General features: G+C 41.0%; 2 protein-coding genes across 3 annotated transcripts; one reads left to right on the top strand and one right to left on the bottom strand.

The window, feature by feature from the left end:
* Positions 1 to 1,817: 1,817 nt before the first annotated feature.
* On the top strand, positions 1,818 to 17,078 carry CDC23 (cell division cycle 23). Of its 2 annotated transcripts, XM_033096611.1 has the most exons (16): positions 1,818 to 1,994; positions 2,083 to 2,155; positions 4,037 to 4,174; positions 5,435 to 5,477; positions 5,989 to 6,094; positions 6,196 to 6,328; positions 8,145 to 8,322; positions 8,401 to 8,498; positions 8,644 to 8,725; positions 13,156 to 13,309; positions 13,427 to 13,546; positions 13,986 to 14,061; positions 14,390 to 14,451; positions 15,133 to 15,211; positions 15,295 to 15,414; positions 15,619 to 17,078. In XM_033096611.1, exons 1-16 carry the CDS (start codon positions 1,834 to 1,836, stop codon positions 15,787 to 15,789), a joined length of 1,794 nt encoding a protein of 597 aa, XP_032952502.1. In that variant the 5' UTR covers positions 1,818 to 1,833; the 3' UTR covers positions 15,790 to 17,078. The 2 variants fall into 2 exon arrangements, with proteins under 2 accessions (XP_032952502.1, XP_032952504.1); XM_033096613.1 differs by lacking the exon at positions 2,083 to 2,155 and having other exon boundaries at positions 1,863 to 1,994; positions 15,619 to 16,868.
* KIF20A (kinesin family member 20A) lies at positions 17,016 to 25,515 on the bottom strand. Its single transcript, XM_033096610.1, is given in 22 exon segments — positions 17,016 to 17,619; positions 18,216 to 18,353; positions 18,591 to 18,682; positions 18,928 to 19,126; positions 19,425 to 19,527; positions 19,671 to 19,810; positions 19,934 to 20,098; positions 20,215 to 20,380; positions 20,524 to 20,667; positions 21,006 to 21,074; positions 21,176 to 21,287; positions 21,395 to 21,442; positions 21,445 to 21,487; positions 21,489 to 21,589; positions 21,762 to 21,891; positions 21,976 to 22,163; positions 22,545 to 22,683; positions 23,330 to 23,370; positions 23,373 to 23,448; positions 23,547 to 23,633; positions 24,763 to 24,948; positions 25,396 to 25,515. Coding segments are annotated over 21 exon segments (2,664 nt in total). The 5' UTR covers positions 24,928 to 24,948; positions 25,396 to 25,515; the 3' UTR covers positions 17,016 to 17,301.
* Positions 25,516 to 25,628: the final 113 nt, after the last annotated feature.

Raw genomic sequence — 25,628 nt, 5'->3', positions numbered from 1 at the left:
TGCTTGCCAAAAGCATCTTGAAATACCCTGTATTTTTTTGTTATTTAAAAACTAAAAATAATAAAATTATATACAATTATAAAAACAAACAATTTTATATTTTAAAGGAGAAAAGGAAGAATTCTAAACAAGTCATAAAAGCATTATTTGACTATTATAATGCCATTGTTAAACAAAAAAATGTACCTTCCACAGCTTCAAGTATTTTTAAAAGAAAGGCTTTATTAGGCCATGGCTAGCAAAAAAAGACCAGTCTTGGGGCCTGGAGTCTAAACCACAAGCAGCATGGCTAGGTAGGAAAGACAACATGTCATGTCGGAGTTTTGCAAGGGTTTTTATAACATTAAGTAGTGGGGGAAGATGTAAACTTCTGAAAGGATTCACATTAGCTATAGACAAAGGGGATGGGAGAAGGTGAATGGGGTTAGTTCTGGGATAGGCTCTGCACCAAAGTCCCTAAAGCTCATGTGTAAACAAGAAGCAGAGGCTCCTGGGATTCCACAGTGCCTGGCTAGTCTTTCTTTTTAGATAATTTCAGAAATAGTCACCTGGAAGTTAATTTAATAATTCCAAAATACGCTAAGGAGTGCAAGCAGTCTTATGTTGATTTTGCATTGCAGTTGTTAACTGATTAACCCCTTTTTTGTCTTTCTTCCACCATCTGGCCTACTGTAATTTAATTTTGGACATCTCAGAATTCTCCCCTTGTCACCATAAACAGTTACATTTCATTCTACGTGTATTTATTCAGTTTATATTCAGAATATACACGAGTAGATGTATGATATAAGGTAATTTTTGTATTTGCTAATAGATCATGCTTTTTTTAAGTTCTAAATTTAAAACAAATATAAAGTGTGCATTACTTGTGAAACAAGAAAAAAGAATTTTGCCTTAATATGTCTTACGGTGCAATAGTTGACTTTGTAATACGATCTTTAATAATATATATTCATCTAAAACACATGCTTCACCTAAAATCACTTCCATATAACAAAAAGTTCAAAAAACTCCCAAACTAATTGGTAAAATCATATATTACAAAAGGGCTAAAAACAAAAAAATTGAAAATGTTCACGTAATGTTTAAGAACACTGGACTTTGGAGTTAGAGCTAGGTTATAATCTAGACTCTTCTTGGAAGTGATAGAAACTCGCTGAGCTTCCATTTTTTTAATCTGTAAAATTGGGATGATACGAATATCCTATACTAGGTGTTTTAAGGGTCAAACTACATTATACTTGTAAAAGTACACAACCTGTCACAGGACAAACCTTCAGTTAATGTTAGCTATCTTTTCCACCCTGGAGTAAGAAAGAAAAGGTGGCTAAAGAGGAAGAATTTTCCACCTGTGGCCGTAGATCTCCCTACTTTAAGAAAAAATCCAGAGTACTATACGGGTCATCTTTGCTAGATACATGCATCACTTGGTTATCCAGTGGCAGAGGATCTGCTCATAACTACACTCTTTCATCCAATCACATCACCCTTAAGGTACAGGGCACTCCACCTTCTGCACTTTTTCTTGCCCCTTACTCCCACGCCACCTTCCCAGTCCACCTTTCCCAGTCACATATTCTTCTCTGTCCCGCCGAGAAATCGTGTCTTTTTCCCCTCCCTTTCCTGCTTCTAACTTTCCCGCCCCAGTAGCTCTTGGCCAATCGGGAATGTAGTTGTCTCTTCTTTCCCGGCCTCTTAGTGACGTACAGAGAAGTGAGGTCTCTGATTGGTTTTTCTGGAGCAAGAGCCCACCAATAACAGCCCGACGTTTTGGGAGCAGACGCACAGCTAGTATTGTCGCTGGTGATTGGCTGGAGTGGCCGAGACAGGGAAATGGCTGCGAACCCCACTGTAGTCCCGGTGGCCCTGACGGCTCCGGTGGTACAGGTTTTGTCAGCGAGTGGCGATTTCTCAAATTTGCGAGAAATTAAAAAGCAGCTGCTACTCATCGCCGGCCTTACCCGGGAGCGAGGCCTACTGCACAGTAGCAAATGGTGAGATGTTGGGGTCGGAAGGGACCGGGCTTGGATCCTTGCTCTTGGGGGTCTTCTGGAGCTGATTCAGTTTGCGGGGGTGTTCCAGGTCCGCGGAGTTGGCCTTCTCCCTTCCGGCGTTGCCTCTGGCCGAGCTGCAGCCGCCTCCTCCTATTACAGAGGTAAGGAGTTCTTCACAGCAAACGCTTCCCATCAACCCAAGAGGTACTGAGTGACCTGTCACTGGAGGGGAGCAGCAGAATGCTTAGCAGGAATGTTTGTAGAGGGAATTCAAGCATTTAAAGACCTGGGTGTTTTAAGCGATTTTATATGAGTGGTTCTGTTGAGCTTCGAAGGATTTGGTGGTGCTCTTAAGCTGGAGAGAATTGGTAAACAGTCATTAAGAGTTCAGCCTTTTGATTTTGTAACCCATCGTAGACAATATTCCTAACGATAAGAAGAAGCAAAGGTTTTTACAGAAGAGCGAAACTGGCTTTGGATTCAGACAGCTCTGTGTTCAAATCTCAGCCACACTGGCCACTTACTTAACCTCCTGAGCCATAGTTTCCTCATCTGTGAAATGTGGTTAATAGTATATACTGTATGGGGCTATTGAGAGACTTAAATGACATGAATATGTTTTATGTATGATCCGTAGTACATATGTTTGCACAATCTGTGCAGTCTGAATCCTTTTCGTCATAACTCATTTTGTTATTCCCAAAGATGCCATTTCTTGATTTTTTTTTTACCCCCACTTAAAAATAATGACTATTTCCTACTCCAAAAGGTATAATGCAGGTGAGAGAGGGCAGGGGAAGAAATAAATAGTGAGTGGATGTGAAAAGGGCCACCTGAATCCTAAGCTGAATGGGCACTGTTAAGACATGTTTATCCAATGAAAAAAACGCTGAATATGTTTTGGTTCTAGTTTTGTGCTGGTAATATTTGGTGCAAGAAGGATGAGGAGAATTAAATTATTAAAGTTTTAATCAATTTATCTCTAGAATTTGGGGGGATTGTATGTTTTTAACTTAAATATGCGCTTTTTTTTCTTTAAGATTTTATTGGGGAAGGGGAACAGGACTTTATTGGGGAACAGTGTGTACTTCCAGGACTTTTTTTCCAAGTCAAGTTGTTGTCCTTTCAGTCTTAGTTGTAGGGTCACAGCCCACCATCCCTTGTGGGAGTTGAACCAGCAACCTTGAGGTTGAGAGGACGCACTCCAACCAACTGAGCCATCTGGGAGCACAGCGGCAGCTCAGCTCAAGGTGCCGTGTTCAATCTTAGTTGCAGGGGCTGGAGCCCACCATCCCTTGCAGGACTCGGGGAATTGAACTGGCAACCTTGTGGTTGAGAGCCCACTGGCCCATGTGGGAATCGAACCGGCAGCCTTTGGAGTTAGGAACATATTGCTCTAACCGCCTGAGCCACCCGGCCGGCCCCTAAATATGCATTTTTTTACATAGAGGCTAATAGCTGTGTTCTATGCTTTTTGCAATACTAACATACCAAAACTTTCTTGAAATACAAAAAGTATAAATAATTGCACAATATATTGCATTTATGTAGGAATCTAAAAGCCTAAAGAAGGAAGGGAATATCAAATATGCCAGACATTTTCCATGACTTTTTCACTTTTTCCTCATATCGAATCTGTGTTACTGGCTCCAATTTACAGATGGAGACTTGAATATTCAAGGAAGCTAAGTTAACTTCCCTGCTAAGGTCATGAAACCAGTAAATCAAGGAGTCAGAATTTGAATCCAGGTCCCTAATGCTAAAGCCTGTGCAACTTCTCACTACATTTGCAGAAACAATACAAGTTTCTGAGTGTGTTGGTTTAGTTTTTTAAAGTTTCATTTTCCCCAACTTTTTATTTTGGAAAAAAAAAGGTTCTATAACCTTACTTCATTAATAAGTAGATAAATAAATCTATCAGGTTTTCGGGAGGAGAAACATAATTATTTTTTCTTACATCTTGGTATTAATGAATATGCCTCTTTGACTAGAACTTTGGTGTCCTGTTCCCAACCACTTACATAAATTTGTCTCTTTTTCAGGAGGATGCCCAGGATATGGATGCTTACACACTGGCCAAAGCTTACTTTGATGTTAAAGAGTATGATCGGGCAGCACATTTCCTGCATGGATGCAATAGCAAGAAAGCCTATTTCCTGTACATGTATTCTAGATATCTGGTGAGGGCCATTTACCTTCAGGGAAGCATCCACATTTAGAGCCAGGTGGAAAAAGTTAAATCTTTTAAATAGCTTAACAATAATCTATTTGGTAAATGTACTTAATACTTTACAATAATAAAGAAGATGTCATAAGTAAAATAAAAAGAATGATAATATAAAAAAATGTTAAAAATATTGATAATATTCATTATTGACAAAGGTGTGGGGCCGTAGACCCGACTTTAGGAGTAAAAGTTCGTACAGCCATTTTGGAAGTCAATTTTGGCAGAGTAGGTCAATTTGGAATGCTATGACCAAACAGTTCTACTTTAAAAAACTTGTTCAATGAAAATAGTTCAATATGTGCACAGGGATATATATACAGGGCTTTTCATTGAAGTATTATTTGTAATAGACAAAAAAAAAAGTCAACAACCTAAATACGCATTAGTCAGGAAATCCATTGTTAATTCTTACCTGAAGTATTCTTTTTTTTTTTCATTCCTGATTTGGAGTTCTCTCCCCCCACCCCCCCAACCTCCCAACCCCCCAAACCCCCAGCCCCCCTACCCCCTCCACCCCCCAACCCCCCTCTTCTACCTCCCAAGCCTACTCCGGTTCAAGCTGTTGTTTCTCAGTCTAGTTGTGTAGGACACAGCTCCCTGGCCCATGCTGGTATTAGGAGCGCCATGGCAGCCTGCCAGTCATGGCAGCACACAGTAGCCTGTGGCAGTTCATGCCAACCTCTGGCTGCTCACCGCAGCCCAACTCCAGGGAGAGCTGTTGTTCACAGTCTTAGCTGTAGAGGGCGCAGCTCATTGGCCCATGTGGGTATCAGACTGGTGACCTCTGCATTAGGAGCATGGATCTCCAACCACCTGAGCCATTTGGCTGGCCCTAAAGTGTTCTTCATATCTTGCAAAATGATGATTTTCCTCTCCAGCACTCTTTCCACATTTACTATTCACCACTTGGCATTCTACTCTAACCAAGAGCCTTCCCTCCCCTTCTCCATTTACTTTTCTATTTATGTGGTATCAGATAAGGATTCCTATATTTGTAATGGTTTGTAATTCATTATTGTACTTAATTATTTTTGTGCCCAAATTATTCCAGATTTGACCAGTGGGAGCCCCTGAATAGTTGTTTAAAATTAGTGACCAATGGGAGGTGCCGTTTTCGTTGTACTTGGGCCCTTTAGGTAGAATCAAGCTGCTAGTTTTAGAACAAGTTCAGAATAAACTGAAAAAATACCTATTTGATGATTTTCTTTTACAGTCTGGAGAAAAGAAGAAGGACGATGAAACAGTTGATAGCCTAGGTATGAATTTCTTTCTCTTACTTTTTGGATTAAAGCAGGGGTTGCACACACAAATGCCTACAGGAGCCAGACAAGTAATATAAATGTGTGAAGTGGTCTGAAGAGGACTGTTGCAAATTGGAGAGCACAATTGGCTGGTTGTCACCCAGCTCCAGTGAGGGCTGCCTTGTGGCCTAGTGTGGTCAGGGCTTTCTTTCTTTGGCTCTACCCCATTCTCTGCATCCTGAAGCTGGAAATTCAGATTTTTAGTTGAGGCTTCTGATTTTTAAACATTGGTAACTAATTCAAAATTTAAAAAACCTGTGTGAGCCTAACAAAATATAATTGCAGACCAGTTACCAGTTGTGATATTTGGAATAAAGTAAATGAATTGTGTAAGATATCATTGAGAACTTGTGAGTGTTTGCTAGAAGTTTCAGGTGTAACTGGTTGATGCCAAAGGGATTATCTAGGTCTATGAAATGAAGACCAGCAGTCTTCTCTTAGATCAGAGACTTTGTTTCTTTTGTAGGCCCTCTGGAAAAAGGACAAGTAAAAAATGAGGCTCTTAGAGAATTGAGAGTGGAGCTCAGCAAAAAACACCAGGCTCGGGAACTTGATGGATTTGGCCTTTATCTGTAAGTGTTAGAGTAATTTGGAACTTTCTATAACATATTCTCCTGAGTAAAAGAGAGATGTTATAGAGCATTAACTTCTGTGATTAATCCTTCTTTCCTAGGTATGGTGTTGTGCTTCGAAAACTGGACTTGGTGAAAGAGGCCATTGATGTGTTTGTGGAGGCTACTCATGTTTTGCCTTTGCATTGGGGAGCCTGGCTAGAACTCTGTAACTTGATTACAGACAAAGAGATGGTAAATTGAGATAAGCTATGTGAAAAACCCTGTGCTCCAAGTCTTTGTAATTCTGTAATAATGGGGTGGGGGGAGAGAGGTTTGCTAAGCCTTTGATTACAGCTAGCTCTTTGCTCCTTCTCTCGTCTCTCTCACTGTTGGGATTCAGGTCTTCAATTGAAAGATACATGTCTAGCTCTTGTTCGGTAGTTGCTGTTGGATTTGCATCCACTTGTACTTGGGTATCTTTTCATATTCATGTTTTCACATTTAAGTTTTACTGTGAATTGTTTTATAGACCAAATGCTATGATAATTTCCTAATTCCAAAGTTGCTATAGTAAAGGTTTCTCTGATAGCAAAGACTGTATTAAAAACGTTTTTATTTTATTTTATTTTATTTTTTTAAGGAGAGCGCAGCTCACAGTGGCCTATGTGGGGGTCGAACCAGCAACCTTGGTGTTATCAACACCATGCTCTAACCAACTGAGCTAACCAACCACCCCGTAAAAACATTTTTAAAGTCTGCTGAGCTCTCATAGGACTCTAAAGATTTAGAGATTTGTTAATTAATGAAATAACGTATATGACGTTGCTTTATAAACTGTAATATTTTATTAGTCATTATTAGAGGACATTGTCTATAGTGTTTACTTTGCTGTTCTTCAGTAGTTAATGAAAGTGATAGCACTTTTCCTTTTGTTTGCTCTAAAGAGCCAAAGGCTGATTAATTTCCCCCCAATAATGATATATGCTACTAAATCCATGTCTGAAATCTTATCTTGGTTTACTTGTATTCACCTATCTCTATTTGCCTACTAGATTTTCACTGAAAGTTTGTTTTATGTCTGAACTCAAAATACACAAAACCAAATTTCTCACCTTACCTACCAGATTCTCGTTCTTCCTCCCAACTTGATAGACTCTCGTTAGCATCACTATTTCTCAGGACACCCAGTCTGAATGCCTTAGAGTCATATTTGTCTCTTATCTCCCTTTACTCAGTCACTAGACATTGCTATGGTTTCTTCTTGCATGTCTTTCTCTTGGTTTCCTTTGCCATCTTGGTTTTCATTTCCAATTTGGATTCCTTCTAAGTAATACTTTCTTTCTAGCTTTCCCATTTTTATACTCTTATTTCCAAGGTATCCTTGGAAATAAGAGCTTATTTTTTTTATTATTATTAGTTTTAGGTGTACAAAACAATATAATAGTTAGACATTTATACCCCTCACAAAGTGATAACCTGCCCTCCCCCAATCTACTACCCCTCTGACATCGTATATGGCTGTTACAGTTCCAGTGACTCTATGCCTTATGTCCAAGTTTATTCTTAAATCACCCATGTCATCATGTCATTCTCTTGGAAAAAAATGTGGTGGTTTCCTGTTGCATCCCATTTACTGTTGCACCATAGGACCCACCCTACCAGTTCAGTCTTATTTTCCCACTACTTCCCAACATAAAGGTTCCCCTCAAACTAAGCTAGTTTCTTTATCCTCTACTCACACTCATCATGACTCCTTTTCCTTTATTTATGTCCTTGTCCTTACCTAGAATGTCTTTTTACTCTTCCTCTCCCTTTTTTTCTATTCAAGTCTACCTGTCCTCCAAGACTCACCTCAAATCCTATCTTTTCTTTGAAGCCTTCCTCCAGTAGGCATTCCTCCCTATTGTGCTTGTAAGGCCTAATAACTGAACTGCCTTGTGGTCATTGTTAAGTGCTCTAATAAAATTTTGGTGATAAAGACCTTTAGACAATAAAAATAGTTCCTTCGTGTTCATTTGGGAGAGAGGTCAAAGTATATTAAATGTGTTCCTCTCTTTCCTGCTGCCAGCTGAAGTTCCTGTCTTTGCCAGACACCTGGATGAAAGAGTTTTTTCTGGCTCATATATACACAGAGTTGCAGTTGATAGAGGAGGCCCTGCAAAAGTATCAGAATCTCATTGATGTGGGCTTCTCTAAGAGCTCATATATTGTTTCCCAAATTGCAGTTGCCTATCACAATATCAGAGGTGAGTGAATAAGGACAAAATAAAATACCATCAACCCTGAAATAGCACTGTGTTTCCTGAACTATCTTCTTTCTGCAGATATCGACAAAGCCCTCTCTATTTTTAATGAGCTAAGGAAACAAGACCCTTACAGGATTGAAAATATGGACACATTCTCCAATCTTCTTTATGTCAGGGTGAGCTGCTTCCTTTACTTGGACTTGATTAAGTTCTTTTGTGCTTTCATCTGGGTTGGATTGTCATCCAGTTGCATTAGCTACAAGAAAAGTAATTTAGGCGTTTCCTTTTTCATGCTTAGATTGTCTTTCTCTTTTCTTCTAGAGCATGAAATCTGAGTTGAGTTATCTGGCTCACAACCTCTGTGAGATTGATAAATACCGTGTAGAAACATGCTGTGTAATTGGTAAGAGTCATTATATTTTTCTTTTAAAATTTATCTTTATTGTAAGTAATATAAATGTAAAAATACCAACAATATAAAAGTCAAAGGTAACAAAATTATATACCATAGAATGTGAAAGCTCACTGTAATCCTACTCCCAAGATTGTTTAGTGAACATGACTCCAGAATATTTTTCTGTGTGAATACTAAAATGTGTGTGTGTGGGTGGGTGTGTGTATACAGTTTTCTTGGAAAAACAATATCATTATACCTATTGCTTTGTAACTTCCTTTTTTTCTAACTTTACAGTATATCTTCTCCATGTTTTCATGTTAATACATTTAGATTTGTTTCTTTTTTTTCATTTTAAATATTACATTTTATTTAATTTATTTTTCTAATTAAAGTTTATTGGGGTGATGATTCTTAGTGAAGTTACATAGGTTTCAGATGTCCCATTCTGTAATACATCATCTATATATCACATTGTGTGTTCACCACCCAGAGTCAGTTCTCCTTCCATCACCATATATTTGATTAGATTTGTATTTTTGATGGCTATTGAGTATTTTATTATGTAGATGTGCCGTCATTTTTATTTTATTATTTTGTATTCTATAAGTTGTGGCCAATGTTTTGTAAATATAAAAACTGCTTCAGGAAACATCTGAGTATGTGTACATTTATTTTTGCATGTTTGTGCAACTATTCCTCTGTAATAAACAGTGGAAAAGTGAGTATCAAAAGTGTGTATATTTTAAACTTTAGTATTACTAAAATGTTTGTAAGAATTCCCAGTCCTATGAAATGTTTCTCTGTATCAGGGTGTCTTAGTCAGTGTTGGCACTAATGACAGCTTGGACAGCAGTTTTTTTGTGAGGGGCTGTCCTATGCATTGTAGGATATTAGCAGTATCCGTAGCCTCTACCTATAGATGCCATTAGCTCCCTTCCTCCAGTTGTGACAATCCAAAATGTTTGCAGATACTGCTAAGTAACTCTTGGGGTCAGAATCATCCCTCATTGAGAACCATGGTCCTATGTATTTGGCCACACCAGTGTGATCGATAATCAGTTGACATAAACAGATGAGTGGCCACTGCTGGGTAAATGTAAGCTTGGTTGGTTGTTATTGAAAGCCTAGGTTCCCTGGAGATGAAAGGGAGATATCCGTTTCTGGGTGTTTGGTGACACTGCATCAAGATCGTACATTCGTACCTCCCTAGGTCAGGATGTTGTTAATAAACTGATAGAATTTCAGTTTACTAATCATTCAATAAATATTTCAAGCCCCTGAGGAAGTTGTAGTCTAGTATGGGAAATAAGCATTAAAAAAAAACGTAATAAGTCCCATGGGAACATAGGTAAGAGTAGGAACAACTGACCTTTTCAGTATCAGGGCATTATGAATAAAGTATAAAGTCCATTAAGGTGAGGGTGGAACTCCAATTTATTCAGAAAACACCTTCAAGCATCTTCTGCGTGCCAGGCACTGTGCTTTGTATTGCAGTACATATCCTAATTGCCTGTTGAGGAAGGCCAATAAGGAAACAACTGCAATACAGTGGATTGATTGTTGAGATTGAAGTAAACGTAGAATGCTAAGAGAGTCCGTAGGAAAGGTATGTAGTCCAGTCTGACATTAGGGAAGGTGATGCTTGAAGGATGGGCAGTAGTGAAACAGTTCAATAAGGAAGAAGATTGACTTGGGAAGGGCATTGTAATGCAGAGGCATTGAAGTGGGAAACAGACATTGTACTGGAAATTGTTCAGCATCCTGAAGCATGGAGTGGGAGGTGGGAATGTACAAAAAGGGGCCAGAGCTTGAAGAGCCTTTTATGTCTTGCTGAAAGTTTGGATTTTATTCTTAAGGCAGTAGGAATATTCTGAAGGATTTGAAATCAGAGAGGGATGACAGTTTTCAGATTTTCATTTTTAAATGGTGACTGGAGACAATGTGCTGGGAGGATTCGAAAAAGGGGAAGACTAGGGGCTTTTGAAATAATCCAGTCTAGGGCTGGTGAGAGCCTAAGATGAGGAGGTATTGGTGGGAGGAATGGAGAGAAGCGATTGGATTTAGAAGATATTTAGGAAGTAGAAGAAACAGGAATTGGTGACTGGGTAACCAGATTGATAAAAATGCCCTTTACATGAAGAAAGGAAATAGAGGTAGGGGAGATAATGAGCAGTTCTTTTTTTTAACCTATTGACTTAAAACCAGTTAAAATCAAAGGAGACATACACATTAAGAGTAATGATTTAGGAATTTCTTGTTCGTTTAATAATCATTTCGGGTGAACTCCTTAGTGAACTGTGTTTGTTTTTTTCTCAGTATATTTGTAATACCCAGCAAAGTTCCTGACAGATGATCAATAAATGTCTATTGAATTCAGCCCACCTGCCCTAAAAATTAAGAAACATTAGATATGACACAAAATACACTTCAGCTTTCACATTAGAGCCAGTTCAGAGGACGTGAAAGGAACTTTCACTTTCTCCCCAGAAAAAAAGAAACTGAAGACCTAAGAGAGAATGAAACAACTTAAGAAAAGAGTGATGACAAGAATCTCATACTTGTTTAGTTGTTTCTTCTGCCTTTATGGCTTAATGTGAATTGATTGCTTCCTTCTTTGTCTTTTCTGGAGTTCCAATCTCTGAGATGCAGATATGTATATATGTATGTATGTATCAGCATAGAGCATAGTTAAGATTTGGATTCTGGAACCAGACTGCCCAAGTTTAGGTCTTGGTTCTGCTACTAACTAGCTGAGTGACCTTGGACCTAAGCTCTCTGTGCTGTAATTCTTCATTCATAAAGTGATAATAATAGTAGAAGCTTCTCTTATTGCAAAGGTTAAATAAATTAATATGTACAAAGTCCTTATAATAATGTAAGTTGCCCAGTATAGTGAACATGAACTTGAACTTAAATGATCAGGTATAGGATACAGACAATTGCCATAAATGATTTCTCCCGAATCAAACTAACAGCTGAATCTAGACCGATTAAAGAAAAAAAAACATAAGGAGGTTTTGTTACTTGGTTTTTATGAAAATGGAATCATACTATATAATTTCTTTGCAGTTTGCTTTTTCCACTTGACAGTATATCATGATCTCTGCAAGTTAGTATACATACATCTAAACTTATCTTTTTATTTTTTTTTATGCACATGCAGTTTATACATAAAGGAGATATTTTGAAGTGCAGGGTTTTTTTTTGGCTTGCTGCTTCCTTCCTTCAAGATACTTATGTTAGTATGTTCCATATCACATAAAAATGTATATACACATATGTGGGGTTTAATGGGATGTTTGCTTTACAAAAATAGGATTGTGTTATATACATTTCTCCACATTTTACATTTGTCCTTCAACAACATCGTGTAAAAAAATCCCTTCAAGTCTTGGTATAGCTCTAATTTATTCTTTTTTTTTTAAAAAAATAGCTTTTTGGGGGTATAATTTACACACCATAAAATTCACCTGCTTTAAATTTATAGTTCCTGAGTTTTTGTAAATGTATACAGTTGTGTAATCATAGCCACAATCCAGTTTAGAACATCACATCACCCCAAAAAGTTTCCTTGGGTCTGTTTACAGTCAGTCCCACTCCCATCCCCTCGCAGCCACAGATCTGTCTTCTATCTCTATAGTTTTGCCTTTTCCAGAAATTTCATACAAATGGAATCTTGGAGTGTTTAGCCTTATTGTAAGGCTTCTTTCACTTAGCGGTTTTTGACGTTCATACATATTGTAGCATGTATTAATAGTTCTTTTGTTTTTATTGCTGACTAGTATTCCATTGTTTGGCTATATACCACATTTTGTTTATCCATTTACCGATTGACATAAGACAGATGTCAATCATTAAACCATTTCTTCAAATAAAATCTTTCACAGAATCCTAAAATATTTCACTGGCTCTTTTTAAGACCAATGATAATAAAACTGCTTTGATTTCCATGGGAGAAGGGAGTTCAAAACTCTACCTATTTCACCCTTGAGGTACGTCCTCAGAACCCTAAGAATATTGTTGGAAAACCACCAATCTAGAGCTAACTAGGAATTTCCTACCCTTTGTTAAGAAAATATGTGTATAAATACTATATCCAGATGAAATAAAATGAAGAAAAACTTGCAGTGTTAGGGAATACTTTTTAAAAAAAACCAGACTGTGTGATAGATGATACATATTTCTCAAAGGAATGATGATATGCCCCTTGTGTACAATTTGGCTATTCTGCAAGGACTTTGGGGGAATGGGTTATGGTTTCATGCCCACTCTGAGGAGTGCCATCTATTTTAGTAGACTTTTATTTTTACCTTTCTAGTTTTATACACACACACACACACACACACAAATACACAGATGAGACAGTTAAGTTTGTGAACTTCCCACCGTGTAAGTGCATATATATATTTTGTTTGTTTGCTTTGTTTTTCAATCAGGCAATTATTATAGTTTGCGTTCTCAGCATGAGAAAGCAGCCTTATATTTCCAGAGAGCCTTGAAATTGAATCCTCGGTATCTTGGGGCCTGGACACTGATGGGACATGAGTACATGGAAATGAAGAACACATCTGCCGCTATTCAGGCTTATAGGTGAGCTAGTTGGGGGGTGAGGTGGAGCAGGTGGCTGTGATGTTAGGAGCCTTTATTGAGCCTGCAAGTCACTAACCTTGATTCCGCCCTCTTACCAGTCTCTTTTCCATTTCTTAGACATGCCATTGAGGTCAATAAGCGGGACTACAGAGCCTGGTATGGCCTTGGGCAGACCTATGAAATCCTTAAGATGCCATTTTATTGCCTTTATTATTACAGGCGAGCCCACCAGCTTCGGTAAGTCTGGCCACTTGACAGTGTTTGTTGTGGGAAGGGCTGATACTTTTTCTTTTGACGGCTACTAAGTGACTAAACTGGCAGATAGTATACACAGTGTGGATTCATGATTCATGTCCTGGATGGATTTCATCACATTACTCAGGATGGTGTGCAATGTAAGACTTAGAATTGTTTATTTCTGGAATTTTTCATTTATTAGATTGGTGCAAAAGTAATTGCGGTTTAAAAGGTTAAAAACAATTGCAAAAACCGCAATTACTTTTGCACCCACCTAATAATATTTTTGGACCGTGGTTGACTGCGGTGACTGAAACTGGAAAGTGAAACTGCGGACAAGTGGGGACGACTGTAGTGATGGTGGCGGTGGTTTGTCACGGGAGGACTCTAGTTCTCTATAAAGTCCTTGCTCAAACTGCCTGTTCCTATTCTCTTTCAGGCCCAATGATTCTCGTATGCTGGTTGCTTTAGGAGAATGTTATGAAAAACTCAATCAGCTAGTGGAAGCCAAAAAGGTACCTCAAATTGGGTCCTGGAGAATTTGAGTGGAAATCTGCTGTTCGGATGAAGGATTGGGCTATCTGTGCTCTAACTTTCCTTCATTCTGGTGTATCTATATAGGGAAATCTGAATATTTAGGGGTGCATAGGCTAAAAAACAAAGTGGGGGTGACATCATCAGTGGGAATGTCAGTACACAGCCTGGACCTATCAGATTTAGTGAAAATGCCTTGCATCCTGCAGATATGGAGTTCCAGGAGGCTTGTAGGACCTGAGCCTTTATGTGATTAATCATGGCACATGGGGCATTGGTCAAAGAGTGACCAGTTTATTTTTTTGACAGTGTTATTGGAGAGCTTACGCTGTGGGCGATGTGGAGAAAATGGCTCTGGTGAAACTGGCAAAGTGAGTGAAAGGAGTGAAATGCTACTGATATTTCTTTTGGCTTCTCTGGTATGGTGGGTCCTGCATGCTCTAAAGTCTATATGAGTGTGGGGATGTAGCAGGGTGTATGTATGCTGGTCCGGAAATTTAGCCGTCTTGACTCTAGAGAATGCCATTTCTCTTGAAGGGAGAATTGCTTTCCTATTAGGCAAGGGGCCAAGAATGAATTGAACGAAATGAAATGAAATTTTCATGTCAGAGCAGTCTAGGAAAACTACTTTAAGTATTGATCTCCTCCTAATAAGGACCAGGAAAATAAGGAATAACTCAGAAATAGTCGACAAAGAAGTTCTTAAATGTGATTTCATTCCTGCCAGTTCTTTTCTGAATTCTTAGAAACAAATCTAAATTGCTTGGTATGTTTTTTTAATCTCACTTGGTATTACCAGAGAATTTCTGCAAAGGTGTGTTATCGTTAAGTATTTACTAACTCTCCCTCCATCACCAGTAACAGTTAATTATTCTAAGCTTTGATAAAATAACCATCACATCTGGGCACTAATTCTGGATCCCAGTGTGGCATTTATGTCAAAATTTGTACTTGTCTAAGTTTTGTCTTTTTTTGGTCTTGTGTGCTTTTACTTTTTATCACTAGCTTGCTTTGAGTTCTGATTTGTGCTTAAAGACCAATTTCTTTTGTAGGCTTCATGAACAGTTGACTGAGTCAGAACAGGCTGCCCAATGTTACATCAAATATATCCAAGATATCTATTCCTGTGGGGTATGTGTGTGGGGTATGAGTAGGAGAACTGGGTTGCCAATCTTATTCTTACCACCTCAGTCATTCCTGCTTTCCCTCTCTAGGAAATAGTGGAACACTTGGAGGAGAGCACTGCTTTCCGCTATCTGGCACAGTACTATTTTAAGTGCAAGCTGTGGGATGAAGCTTCAACTTGTGCCCAAAAGTGTTGTGCATTCAATGATGTGAGTATAAATTCTTTAATAAACGGTTTGGATTTTAGGCTCGAAATAAGATCTTTACCGTGATCTGAGGTAAAGATCTGAGAAAGTGGTTAAGAAAGTAAGTGGAAAGGCTACCTTGATCTGTGGAACTTACATATCAGTATTTTAGAACCTGTTTTTTAGACCAGCCTTGACCATATTTTGAAACAGTTGCCTTTGTTTCAGACCCGGGAAGAAGGTAAGGCCTTGCTCCGGCAAATCCTGCAGCTTCGGAACCAAGGCGAGATTCCTTCCACCGAGATGCCTGCTCCCTTTTTCCTCCCGGCTTCACTGTCTGCTAACAACACTCCCACACGCAGAGTCTCTCCACTCAACCTGTCTTCAGTCACACCATAGTAACTGCTTTCAAGCTAGCACATTGCCAGAGCCTTACCTCCATATAAAAAAATGGCCATGTCTTCTTCCAAGGCCCTTAGCTTCTTATCAGATGGAAACAGCTCCTTGGGGAGTTTATAGAATCACCTTCAGAGTAGACAGAAGAATCCTGGCAGGAAGAGACATTGTCTTTTGCCAGTTAGAAGCACTTCTGTCTTTCTTCTGTTCAGAGTGGCTACAGATCTTGGACTTCTTCCCAGACGCCCAACCCGCCGCAAAATGTCCCTTTAATAGCACTTTAGCACAGGCAAGGCTACAGAACAAAGTTTTAATGATGCTGGGAGTGGAAGAGTTCTTTAGAGAGGTGAGCAAGGGAGAAAAGTCTGCCATTCTACCCTCTGTTGACAGTAGGGGCATTGGATACCCTGGGAAGGTCAGAGCACTGGATAGACATGACCTCGTCCTTCTTGGATTTGCTGAGTGTGACTATTCTGATGTCAGAGACTGGGATTAAATGGAGTGAAGCTATACATTTGTTCTTACTCTAGGGAGACATTCTTCCAAAACATGGTTTTGAAAAGTCTCCTGGAAGCTTTCAAATTGGAAGTAACTTACTAGAGTGGGATAAAAAAAGGGGCAAGAGTCTCAGTGAGCACAGAACTGAAGGGCCCCACCGAGGGCATGAGATGTCTACAGTTATCTATACCCCTACTAAAGCAAAGCAAGGAGACAGGATTACAGATAATTTCATGGACATTTGGGAATATCTGGTGACTGTACAGATAAGAATAAACTCACTTCAAGCTGGTCTGTTTCAATAGGTATTTTTGATGCGATTGTTTATTTTCCTTCTCTCCCAACAGAATTTCTTTTCAGCCTTTATCTGATGAGACAAGGTAAAGGGAATCATTTCTTGGATGTGCTCTTGGAGGGTTTCAGGCCTGTGCATGTATATTCAGTAGGAGATAATATGCTATGACTATACTATGTCTGCTGTAATGAATTTGTACAGTAGATGCTATGGATTAGTCTGAGCTCTAGGCCCAGCCTTTCTTTGTTCTTATTTCTAGAACAAGTTACCCACTCACTTCATTTTATATTAAGGAAGGTTTAGAATATCTAATGTCCCTTGAATTCGTTTCTTTCCAAGCTTTCTTAGGTTGCAGTACACTAGTTACTGCTTTCTATTGCCATTCCTGTGCAAGGTTCCCATGGGCCTGAATGGTGTTTGATTTTCAACTTTTCTGCCTTTTTATATTTGTTTTAATGATTTTGCTAAATTTGGAATTCAAATAAAAATGTGAACAATATCTTTATTTAATATAACTTTTGTGTGCATAGAAACCATATAAGTAAAAAAGTGTGAGATTACACAGGTGATTATATTACAGGAGGGGGGACAACTAGTGTCTGAATATCGCATGCTGGATAGAGTTCCAGGTATATATGGTGAAGCTTAAAAGAGACCTATTTCTTAAGCTTGAGCAGCTGACCCACCTCAGGGCAATGACTGCTCTCTCCTTCCCCACAGCCTTAGTATTTTTTGCCAAAAGGCCCAGATTTGAGTAAAGGGGAGCGCCGTGTGCGCAGGAGCCGAGCATAAGGGCTGCAGTCTGTTGAGCTTTGGCAAGTGGGTGTTCGGGGAAGTAAGTTTCGAAGAAATGGTTTTTTTCCTGGAGGCTGTTGGTTTGGTTGCTGGTTTTCCTGGTTGGCACCAAGGCGCTTTTTGGTAGAAGTCTGGCCTTGGAGTTTTAGCACGGTATGATACTGCTCCGCGATGCATGCTGCTTTCTTCCGAAGGTCCAGTTTTACTAGCATCATGTTGTTCTGCAGCTCAGCCAGGGTCTGATCCTAAGGAAGATCAATAGAGTTATAGGAAACATTTATGTCTGATATATTAGAGAAATAAGAAGGCAAGGTAATACATGTCATCCAGTACTAGTTAAACTATATTTATAAAGATTAACTCTTTAAGGTTAGAGCTTATAATTGAATAGGGAGTATAAGACTCAAACAGCATTGGATAAAAAGACATTTTCTAACAAGGTGATATGAGCTTGAATAAGTTAACCTCCTGTTTCTATATTTAGTCTACGATGTATTTTTTCTTTTACATCTTAATATCTCTAGAATCAGGATGTATTTACTGATGACAAATGTCATAGCTTAATTGTTAGTGTTTTGTCTTAGTGGTACATAAAATAATAGTTTCTTACAATCTAAGCATCTTGGGTGAAATGTGATACTATCTACCTTAGGATTGTTGTAACAGAGAAAATGCCTATAAATTAGCACAGTGACTAGTTAATTTTATTTTGTAAGGAAGAGGAATTCCCCTCACTATAAGATTAGCCTGAAAATCTTTACCTTTCTCTTCGGCTCCTCATTCCTTCTCATATATACTGTGGAGTGGGCTGATGGAAGGGGGATATATAGGCTGCCCTAACCTGTTTGATTAAGATGTCATCACAAGTGGTCAAGGCCTGGCGAAGTTTTCCTGCCCCAGTGCTGTGGCAACAGGCTCTTTCTGCTGATTGGAGAGACTCGCCAAGTTTCTGAAGCTCTGTCCGCAGCAGCCTTATATTCTGAAAAAAAGGAGGAGTAGTAACTAAGCTGGCCAGGATCAACCAGCATCATGATCTGGAGGAGTCAGCCAGCCATTCATAGAGAAGTAAAACTAGAGACTAGGCAGCCAAGTGAGGTCACCACTCTCCAGGACTGTGCATAAAAACATCTTAGCCTCACACGAACCAGGGCAGGGATACAGTGTTGGAAAACAGCCTGAGGTAGTAAGAGCTTTGGTAATAGAGAAAGGTGATTACCTTCTGGCCCTCTTCTAACTTCCTGTCCACATCAGTGGTGAAGGGCTTGGCAGATGGTGGTGGTTCTAACATTTTCTGATATTTCTGTAGCTCTGAGGGAAGGAAACAAGAAACTTCAATATGTAGGCTTTCTAACCTTGGACTTAACTCTTTAACTGAGTTAATAGTAGCTTGCAACAAATATAAAAAGTGAGGGCACGTGCATCCTGGAGTGAAAGGTGAGGGGGAATGTAGCTCAGAGTTAAGGAAGTTATGTTGGAATTGGTGTCAAAAGGCCCAAGTTTGGAGAACAGATCTTCCTGAGCCACTGTTATGCTTCCTGTCCACTCTCCTTCACCTTCAGTGGTGGAGTTTAGCTCTGCTCTGCACTGTTCCAGTTTAGCTTTAACCTCCTGGAGCTGCTGCGTGGAGGCAGAAGCTGCCAATCTTTGTGAGCGCCGCAGGGACAATTCAGACCCTAATTGTTGATGGGCCATTGGCTGTTGCCTGGCTTCCTGGACTACAGCTTCTAGCTCTTTGATCTTCTCATCCCGCTCCTAAGAGGGAAGCAGAAGGCATCCATAGTCAGACAAACACTGCAGGAGCAGGTGACTGAAAAATGGGACAAAAACCTTCCCTGATACATCCTGAAAGCCTGTTTGTTAGCACTTATATCATTTCCTGGCCAACCAGACCCTTAAAAAATTCACCAAACACAGACTAACACATACAGAGCACTAAGGGTACTAGATAAAAGTGAGTTACACATTCCTGCCCCTACCAGTTTATAAAATCTGTTTACTGCAGGCAGCAGGAAACTGAGTAGCCAGTTGGGGCTGGTTCAGGGGAACTCACCTGAAGCTCTTCTTGGTAAAAACTCGTCAGTGACTCCTTGAGGATCTTTAGTTTCTCTTCATATGTTTCTTCTAATAATTCCTTTTGGGTGTCCAAATGTTCACTGTCAGAAAGAGGAGAAAAGAAAAGTGAGTGATGATTCTGTGACTGAGCTTGGAGGACAGATCTGGAGGCACAACTCCATCCTAGTGTCTACTTCCCACTCTCTGGTCCAGTGACAAACCAGAGGGGTCAATCAGCTGGTACCTGCACCACTGTTCGCGTTGCTGCATCTGTTCCACCATCTCATTGCAAATTTCATCACGGAGGTGCATCTCCAGCTGCAACTTTTCCTGCCGTTCTTTCAAAAGCAGTGCTTTCATGGCTTCCACTACCTGTAGGAGCTCCTAGGAGGGACACATAGGTCAGAGTTCATCAGATGGCTCCCCAAAAGGCACAGGCCCATTTGAAGGGCAGCATGGAAAATGTAGCCATCAAGTTTCCGCACCAAAGCTTTCTTGCATTCTCACCTCCTTGCCATACATAGAGATGTCGGCTTCATTTTCAATGTCGTCATCAAGGCCTAGGTCTGTCTTAGTTCCTGTCTCTGAGCTGGGAGATGACCGCAGAGTGTGTTCTTTGATGAATGAATGTAGTGATGGGAATCCCATTTGCACCAGTGGAATATGCACAAGCTAGCAGGAGAAAAAAAATCTTAACTGAATCCATAACTAGCCCCTACTAGCTTTCTTAAATAAAGGTACCAGTCCAAAATGAGTACAACCATTGTACCTATACTACAGCTTCTTACCTGGCTGGCGATGGCTGAGAACTTGGCCACATGAAGGGTCTCATCATAGGTGGATGCACAGGGATTCACATTGACAATCATGCAGGAGCGGCCTCGGCCTGTGAAAAAGCCTTGGAACACTCGAGTCAGCTTGCTGTCACGGAAGGGAACCAGGTTCTGTTTTGACCTGGCACGGAATCAGAGACAATAGAGCTGTGAGCAGAATTCCAGCCCTTGGGTATCCTAGCATCATCCCCAGTGACCAGGAAGTTTCTTAGTAAATCACAGAGCTCCAGGCCATCCCAGCCCAAGGCTTTCAGTCAAGCTCACCGGTTCTGCTGGTTTTGGCGCAGGGCAGCAATACAGCGGCCCAGGGTGTGCAGAGAAGTGTTAATGTTTCCTGCTTCTTTCAGCCGCTCACCACTCTTCTGATCTTTGCAGCGCTCTGAGCCAGCCAGATCACAGAGTGACAACCTTAAATGACAGACAGGATCTGACATAAGGCCCCCCCAGCCCCTCATAGTTCTGGAGAGGGAGAACCCACCAAGAATCTCTACCCAAGGAAGGGGAGCAAGAATCTAACAGAAGTGATTCCTCTGACGACCTCCTTCCCCCTACTACCATTTATAGCCAAGAAGCCCAATTTTTTTTTTTTTTAATTTATTGGGGTGACAATTGTTAGTAAAATTACATAAATTTCAGGTGTACAATTCTGCATTACATCATCTATAAATCCCATTGTGTGTTCACCACCCGGAGTCAGTTCTTCCATCACCATAGATTTGACCAAATTTCTAAATGGAAAAACTTACTCACTGATCTTGGGGATTAAATCCCCTTCCCCTTGAAGATGCAGGATCCGAATGGAGAAGATGCTGTGACTAAAAGTTAAAAGAGAAAAGTCATTGCACATCTTCCATACCCAGGCAGAGGACTAGTATTTCATGGAATACAGTGAAGGGTTGACTCACAACCTACTCACCTACGGCTAGAGTTCTGGTTCAGGTGGGTGCTGGCAAAGCTCTGGTTTTTACGACCCACTTTCAGGAGTTTCCAGGCCTCCTCAGCATTCTGAACATGAATCCAATTGAGATCTGAGACCAAGGAGAGAAGAACATACATAAGATGGGAGCACCTAACCTTTCCTGGTCTCCCAAAATCCCTTCCAGGGTTCATGGCCAGCCTCCCTGCTTTCCCATACCTTTCACGTAGGGATTGCCATTCTGATCCTCACATAGCCGCAGAGTTGCCTCTTGCGCTGCTGGCTAGGTGGTTCTAACAGGTCATAAAGCAGTTTCATTGTAGATCTCAAAGAAGGAAATCCAGATGGAAGAAGCGAATGTCTGCAGGGACACTTATGGGGCAGTGTCTGGCTGTGCCCATCGGTGACTTGTTTCTGGGGAAGAAGCAAATGTACAGGATAGAGTAGTCCACCTTCCCTTTGGCCTGCAGGGGCCTCCGCAGGCAGAGCTCAGGTTGCAACCTCTGACCTGTACCCCTGGCAGCTGTTGCGAGCAGGGAGTGGGTTTCTATTATTACTTGGCATAGAGCCCAGTCATGGTACGTACCATCTAGCTGGCTACTGCTGGTAAACTGACTGGAGGAGGAGAGCCCAGCAATGCCACTGTCAAAGCTGGTGCTAGTACCCGCCCGACTTTCAATGTAGACACTCCTCTTCAAGGAGGTAGACAGCTCCTCCTGAGGGGCCGAGGGAGAAAATAAGTACAAAACTTTCCAGAGACTTATCCCCCATCCCCTCATTTGTGGACACTAATACTTTACCTCTTGGAGGCTTCCATTTAGTAGGGCCAGTTTCTTTATTTCCTCTTGCCGGATCTGCTTGCTGTCAAGCCAGATTACCTCGTTGGAGAGCAAGGGCTTCAGATCAGGTATTGGATGAAGTTGGCCTTGGACACTATTGAAGATCAGAGCCAGGGACCGGGGCAGGATCCCTCCATCCTTGGCAGTACCTGGAAGCATGTGAAAGATGGATAGCTGAGGTAAGTGCCTTTCTCCCTCAGCTGGCAGCACCAGAAAGCAAAGACAATACAGTGGTACCTCGGTTTTCGAACATAATCCATTTCAAAGACTATTCGAGTTCTGAAACGTTCGAAAACCAAGGCATGGGTTCCCCATAGAAAATAATGCAAAATGGATTAATCCATTCCAGACCTTTAAAATCAACCCCTAAAACTGCAAATTAAGCATGAATTTTACTATCTAATGATACCATAAGTGCATAAAATTTACGGCGTTCGTAAACCGAAATGTTCGTCAATGGAGACGTTCGAACCGAGGTACCACTGTATCATTACAGGTCAATCAGCAATCCTGGAGGACCTATTACTCACCTTGAATAGTGTGGGTTTTCCCTGAGTTGGTGACTCCGTATGTGTAGATAAGCCAGTTCTGCCCTTTGAGTACGTCCTTTACCATCTCCTTCACAGTCATGTTGAAGAAGGATGATTGTCCGACTTCTGGCCCAAAGATCTAGAGACAGACCCAATTTCTCAGAGGCCCATCCTTCATCTCCCACTTGCCTCCTGTGCAGAGCTAGCAGATGCATCTCTTCCTAGGTGGTTGGCTCTGGACAATACTCAAGCAGCTTCATCCTGCAGAGCTGCCAGCTGCTCCCTAAGCACTGAGGACTCAACCAGTCCATTTTCATCTAAATTAACAAATACTTAAGAAGTGCTCTCAACTAAGTCCAATGCTACACAAAAAATGGGCAACATAATAGTCACAAGCATGGGATTTGGAGATAGATGGATCTATTAGGTTGGTGCAAAAGTAATTGCGGTTTAAAAGGTTAAAAATAATTGCAAAAACTGCAATTACTTTTGCACCAACCTAATAGAGTCAAGTCTTTACTACTGACTAGCTACATGGCTTTAGCAACATTACCTTCACTGAGCCACAGTATCCTTGTTAGGAAAATCGGGACAATAATGAAAATAATAGAGTTGTGACTTAATGCACATAAAGTACTTGTCACACTGACTAGCTTATAACAAGGGTCCCCCAATATATAGACATGCACATATAAGGAGTTAACAATCAAATAAAAACTTCCCTTCTAAAGGGAATAAAGCTGCCCTACATGTTGGTCCCTTGTCCACAACCAGTACCTCCATACCTGGGAGAAGGTGAACTTGTGGGTGGCTTGGCCAATTCCCGCTCATTGCTCTTCTGGGCAAAGGAGTCTTTGGGTGCCTGTAGAACAAGGGTCTCCACATTCTCAATACGGACACAACCCTGAGAAGGGGGAGAAAACAGTTGACACAGAAGGAAACATTCCTGGAAACCTTCTGTACTGCATCATTCAGCTTGAATCCTCCTCCTCAGACACTCACCTGATCCTCTTGCCGTTCTAATTCTGAAGGTAACAAGGGCCTGACCCTCAGGTATACTTTCACCTTCTCCGTATCCTCAGATGGAACCTATGCAGAATTCCAGGGCGGAACTACTAGATTAATCTCAGCAGTTATCTCTGAGCAGATGGGCAAGCATAAGCAGTTCCTAAGAATCATGCTAACGCTACCCTCATTCCACCTCAAATGTCTCCGCAGCAGCTACACTTTTGTTCCATAATCATTCCAACTCACATGGACTTTTTCACTACTTTATCACCTTCCTGTCTCTTCAGTATCCTGCAAAACCTTGGCTTGCCACATCATCTGAGTTAGAAATGGTTGACTGGGATGAAAATCAGCATATGATATTCCAGTAGTTAAGCACCATGGAGGCAGGACACACTTGAATTGAGTCCAAATCCCATCATTTAGTAACTATGAGAAACTTGAACAAGTTCTTTGAATTCTTTGCCTTACTTTCCTCATCTGTAGATGGGCTTAATAACAGCACCCACCTCATTCTTTCAACAGATACTTAGAGATCTGCCTACTATGGCCCAGGAACTCTAAGAGGCTCTGGTAGTCCACAGTGAGGGACACTATCAAGGCTTCTGCTCTCATGAAACTTTCTCTATAAAAGAGGAGCTTTCCGAAGTAGAGTTGTTCTCAAATCAAGGCCATTTCCCTCCCAAGGAATATTTAGCAATGTCAGGACAGGTTTCTTGGTTGTTACAAAAGGGAAGGTGCTGACATTTAGGGGTAGAGGCCAGGAGTGCTGCTAAACATCTTACAATGCACAGGACAGATCCCTATAACAAATAATTATCTGGTCCCAAGTGTCAATAATGAGAAACCCCAGCCTAGCAGAAAGACTCCACAAATAGAAGCTACAGTTGATACTAAAGCCTGACTGTACATTCCACCTACTTAATGGAAGTATGATCTGGTGTCTGGGCCTCGTGGTGAAGGAGAAATAACCATCATCCTTCCCTCGTAGGATTAACTGATAATATGCACTTGAGTGATTTCATTAATGCAATGCAAACAACAGTTCTTATAGACAACAATTCTACATTTTTTACTTGTCATGCTCTTAATTTTGAATTGATCTCTTAGACCCTTTAGTAGCTAGTGACCTTATACTACTTTCAGTATAGACAACTAGTAGGCTGAGGATATCACTTTTTGCCCCCAAGCCACTCTCCAACTCCTTTACCTGCTGCTTGTCCTCCAGGGAGGTGGAGATGACAGAGCAGTCTGACAGCAGGTTCTTGCGTACCACAGATCCCAAATCTGCAGCTGTAGACTCAAACATGGGGGAGACTACGACCTCCTCATCCGACAGCAAGCCCGCTGGCGGAGAAAGGATCCCTTGCGACATGACAGCAGGGGGAGCTTAGGTCTAAAAAGAGACAAGAGTGGGTAGGGAGGAGGACCTTAAGGGACAGAGAGGCTGAAAATTCTAGGTAAGAAACAATTCCCTTGCCCCAGAACACTTTGGTTTCTGCCTGAATCCCTACTTCCTCTCCCTTCAACTACCAGAGGGGAAGGGGATAAGAGAAGGAGTTAGTCATTTAATCCAGTCTGAGGTGGCATTTCGACCTCTAACAGGAATGAACAGATACGGCTCTAAAAGCAGGTCATGTTCCAAGTAGGGTTGCCTCGCCTACCCGTGTTGTGGAGGTGGTGTCAGTAGCCCTAGGCTCCTTCTCCAGCCTCGCCCCAGGCCCACAGTGAGGACAGAGGTATTAAGAAAAAAGGAATGGCGGCAGCTCGGCTTTCTGAAAGCCTATTCAATGAGGGCAAGAATTAATACCCCAGCTGGGCTCCAGCACAGTCGCACACTCACCTGAAGACGAGACACTTATTCCTCCTTTGGTACCAGCCCACTCACACACCGACGCGGAACCCGGGTTTTGGCGGTAGGAGAGCACAACTTCCCCCACGAAGTGTACCTTTGTTACTGATACAATGTTTTAAATTACGCGCTGCGTTCGTTCCGCCAATCAGACAGCGAAGACTGCAGTTACCAATCAGCACAAGGAAAGGGGGCAGGCGAGACTGGAAGAAACTTTATTCCGG

The sequence above is a fragment of the Rhinolophus ferrumequinum genome, chromosome 24 (genome assembly GCF_004115265.2).
Source record: "Rhinolophus ferrumequinum isolate MPI-CBG mRhiFer1 chromosome 24, mRhiFer1_v1.p, whole genome shotgun sequence".
NCBI lineage: Eukaryota > Metazoa > Chordata > Mammalia > Chiroptera > Rhinolophidae > Rhinolophus > Rhinolophus ferrumequinum.
This window is presented reverse-complemented; position numbering and strand designations above follow the sequence as displayed.

What these genes read in the sequence shown, in the direction of transcription:
- CDC23 (XM_033096611.1), top strand. Translation starts at nt 1,834, where the DNA reads ATGGCTGCGAACCCCACTGTAGTCCCGGTGGCCCTGACGGCTCCGGTG. An exon ending in AGCTAGTGGAAGCCAAAAAG is followed by an intron (nt 14,062 to 14,389) that starts GTACCTCAAATT and finishes TTTTTTTGACAG; the next exon opens with TGTTATTGGAGAGCTTACGC. An exon ending in AGTGTTGTGCATTCAATGAT is followed by an intron (nt 15,415 to 15,618) that starts GTGAGTATAAAT and finishes CCTTTGTTTCAG; the next exon opens with ACCCGGGAAGAAGGTAAGGC.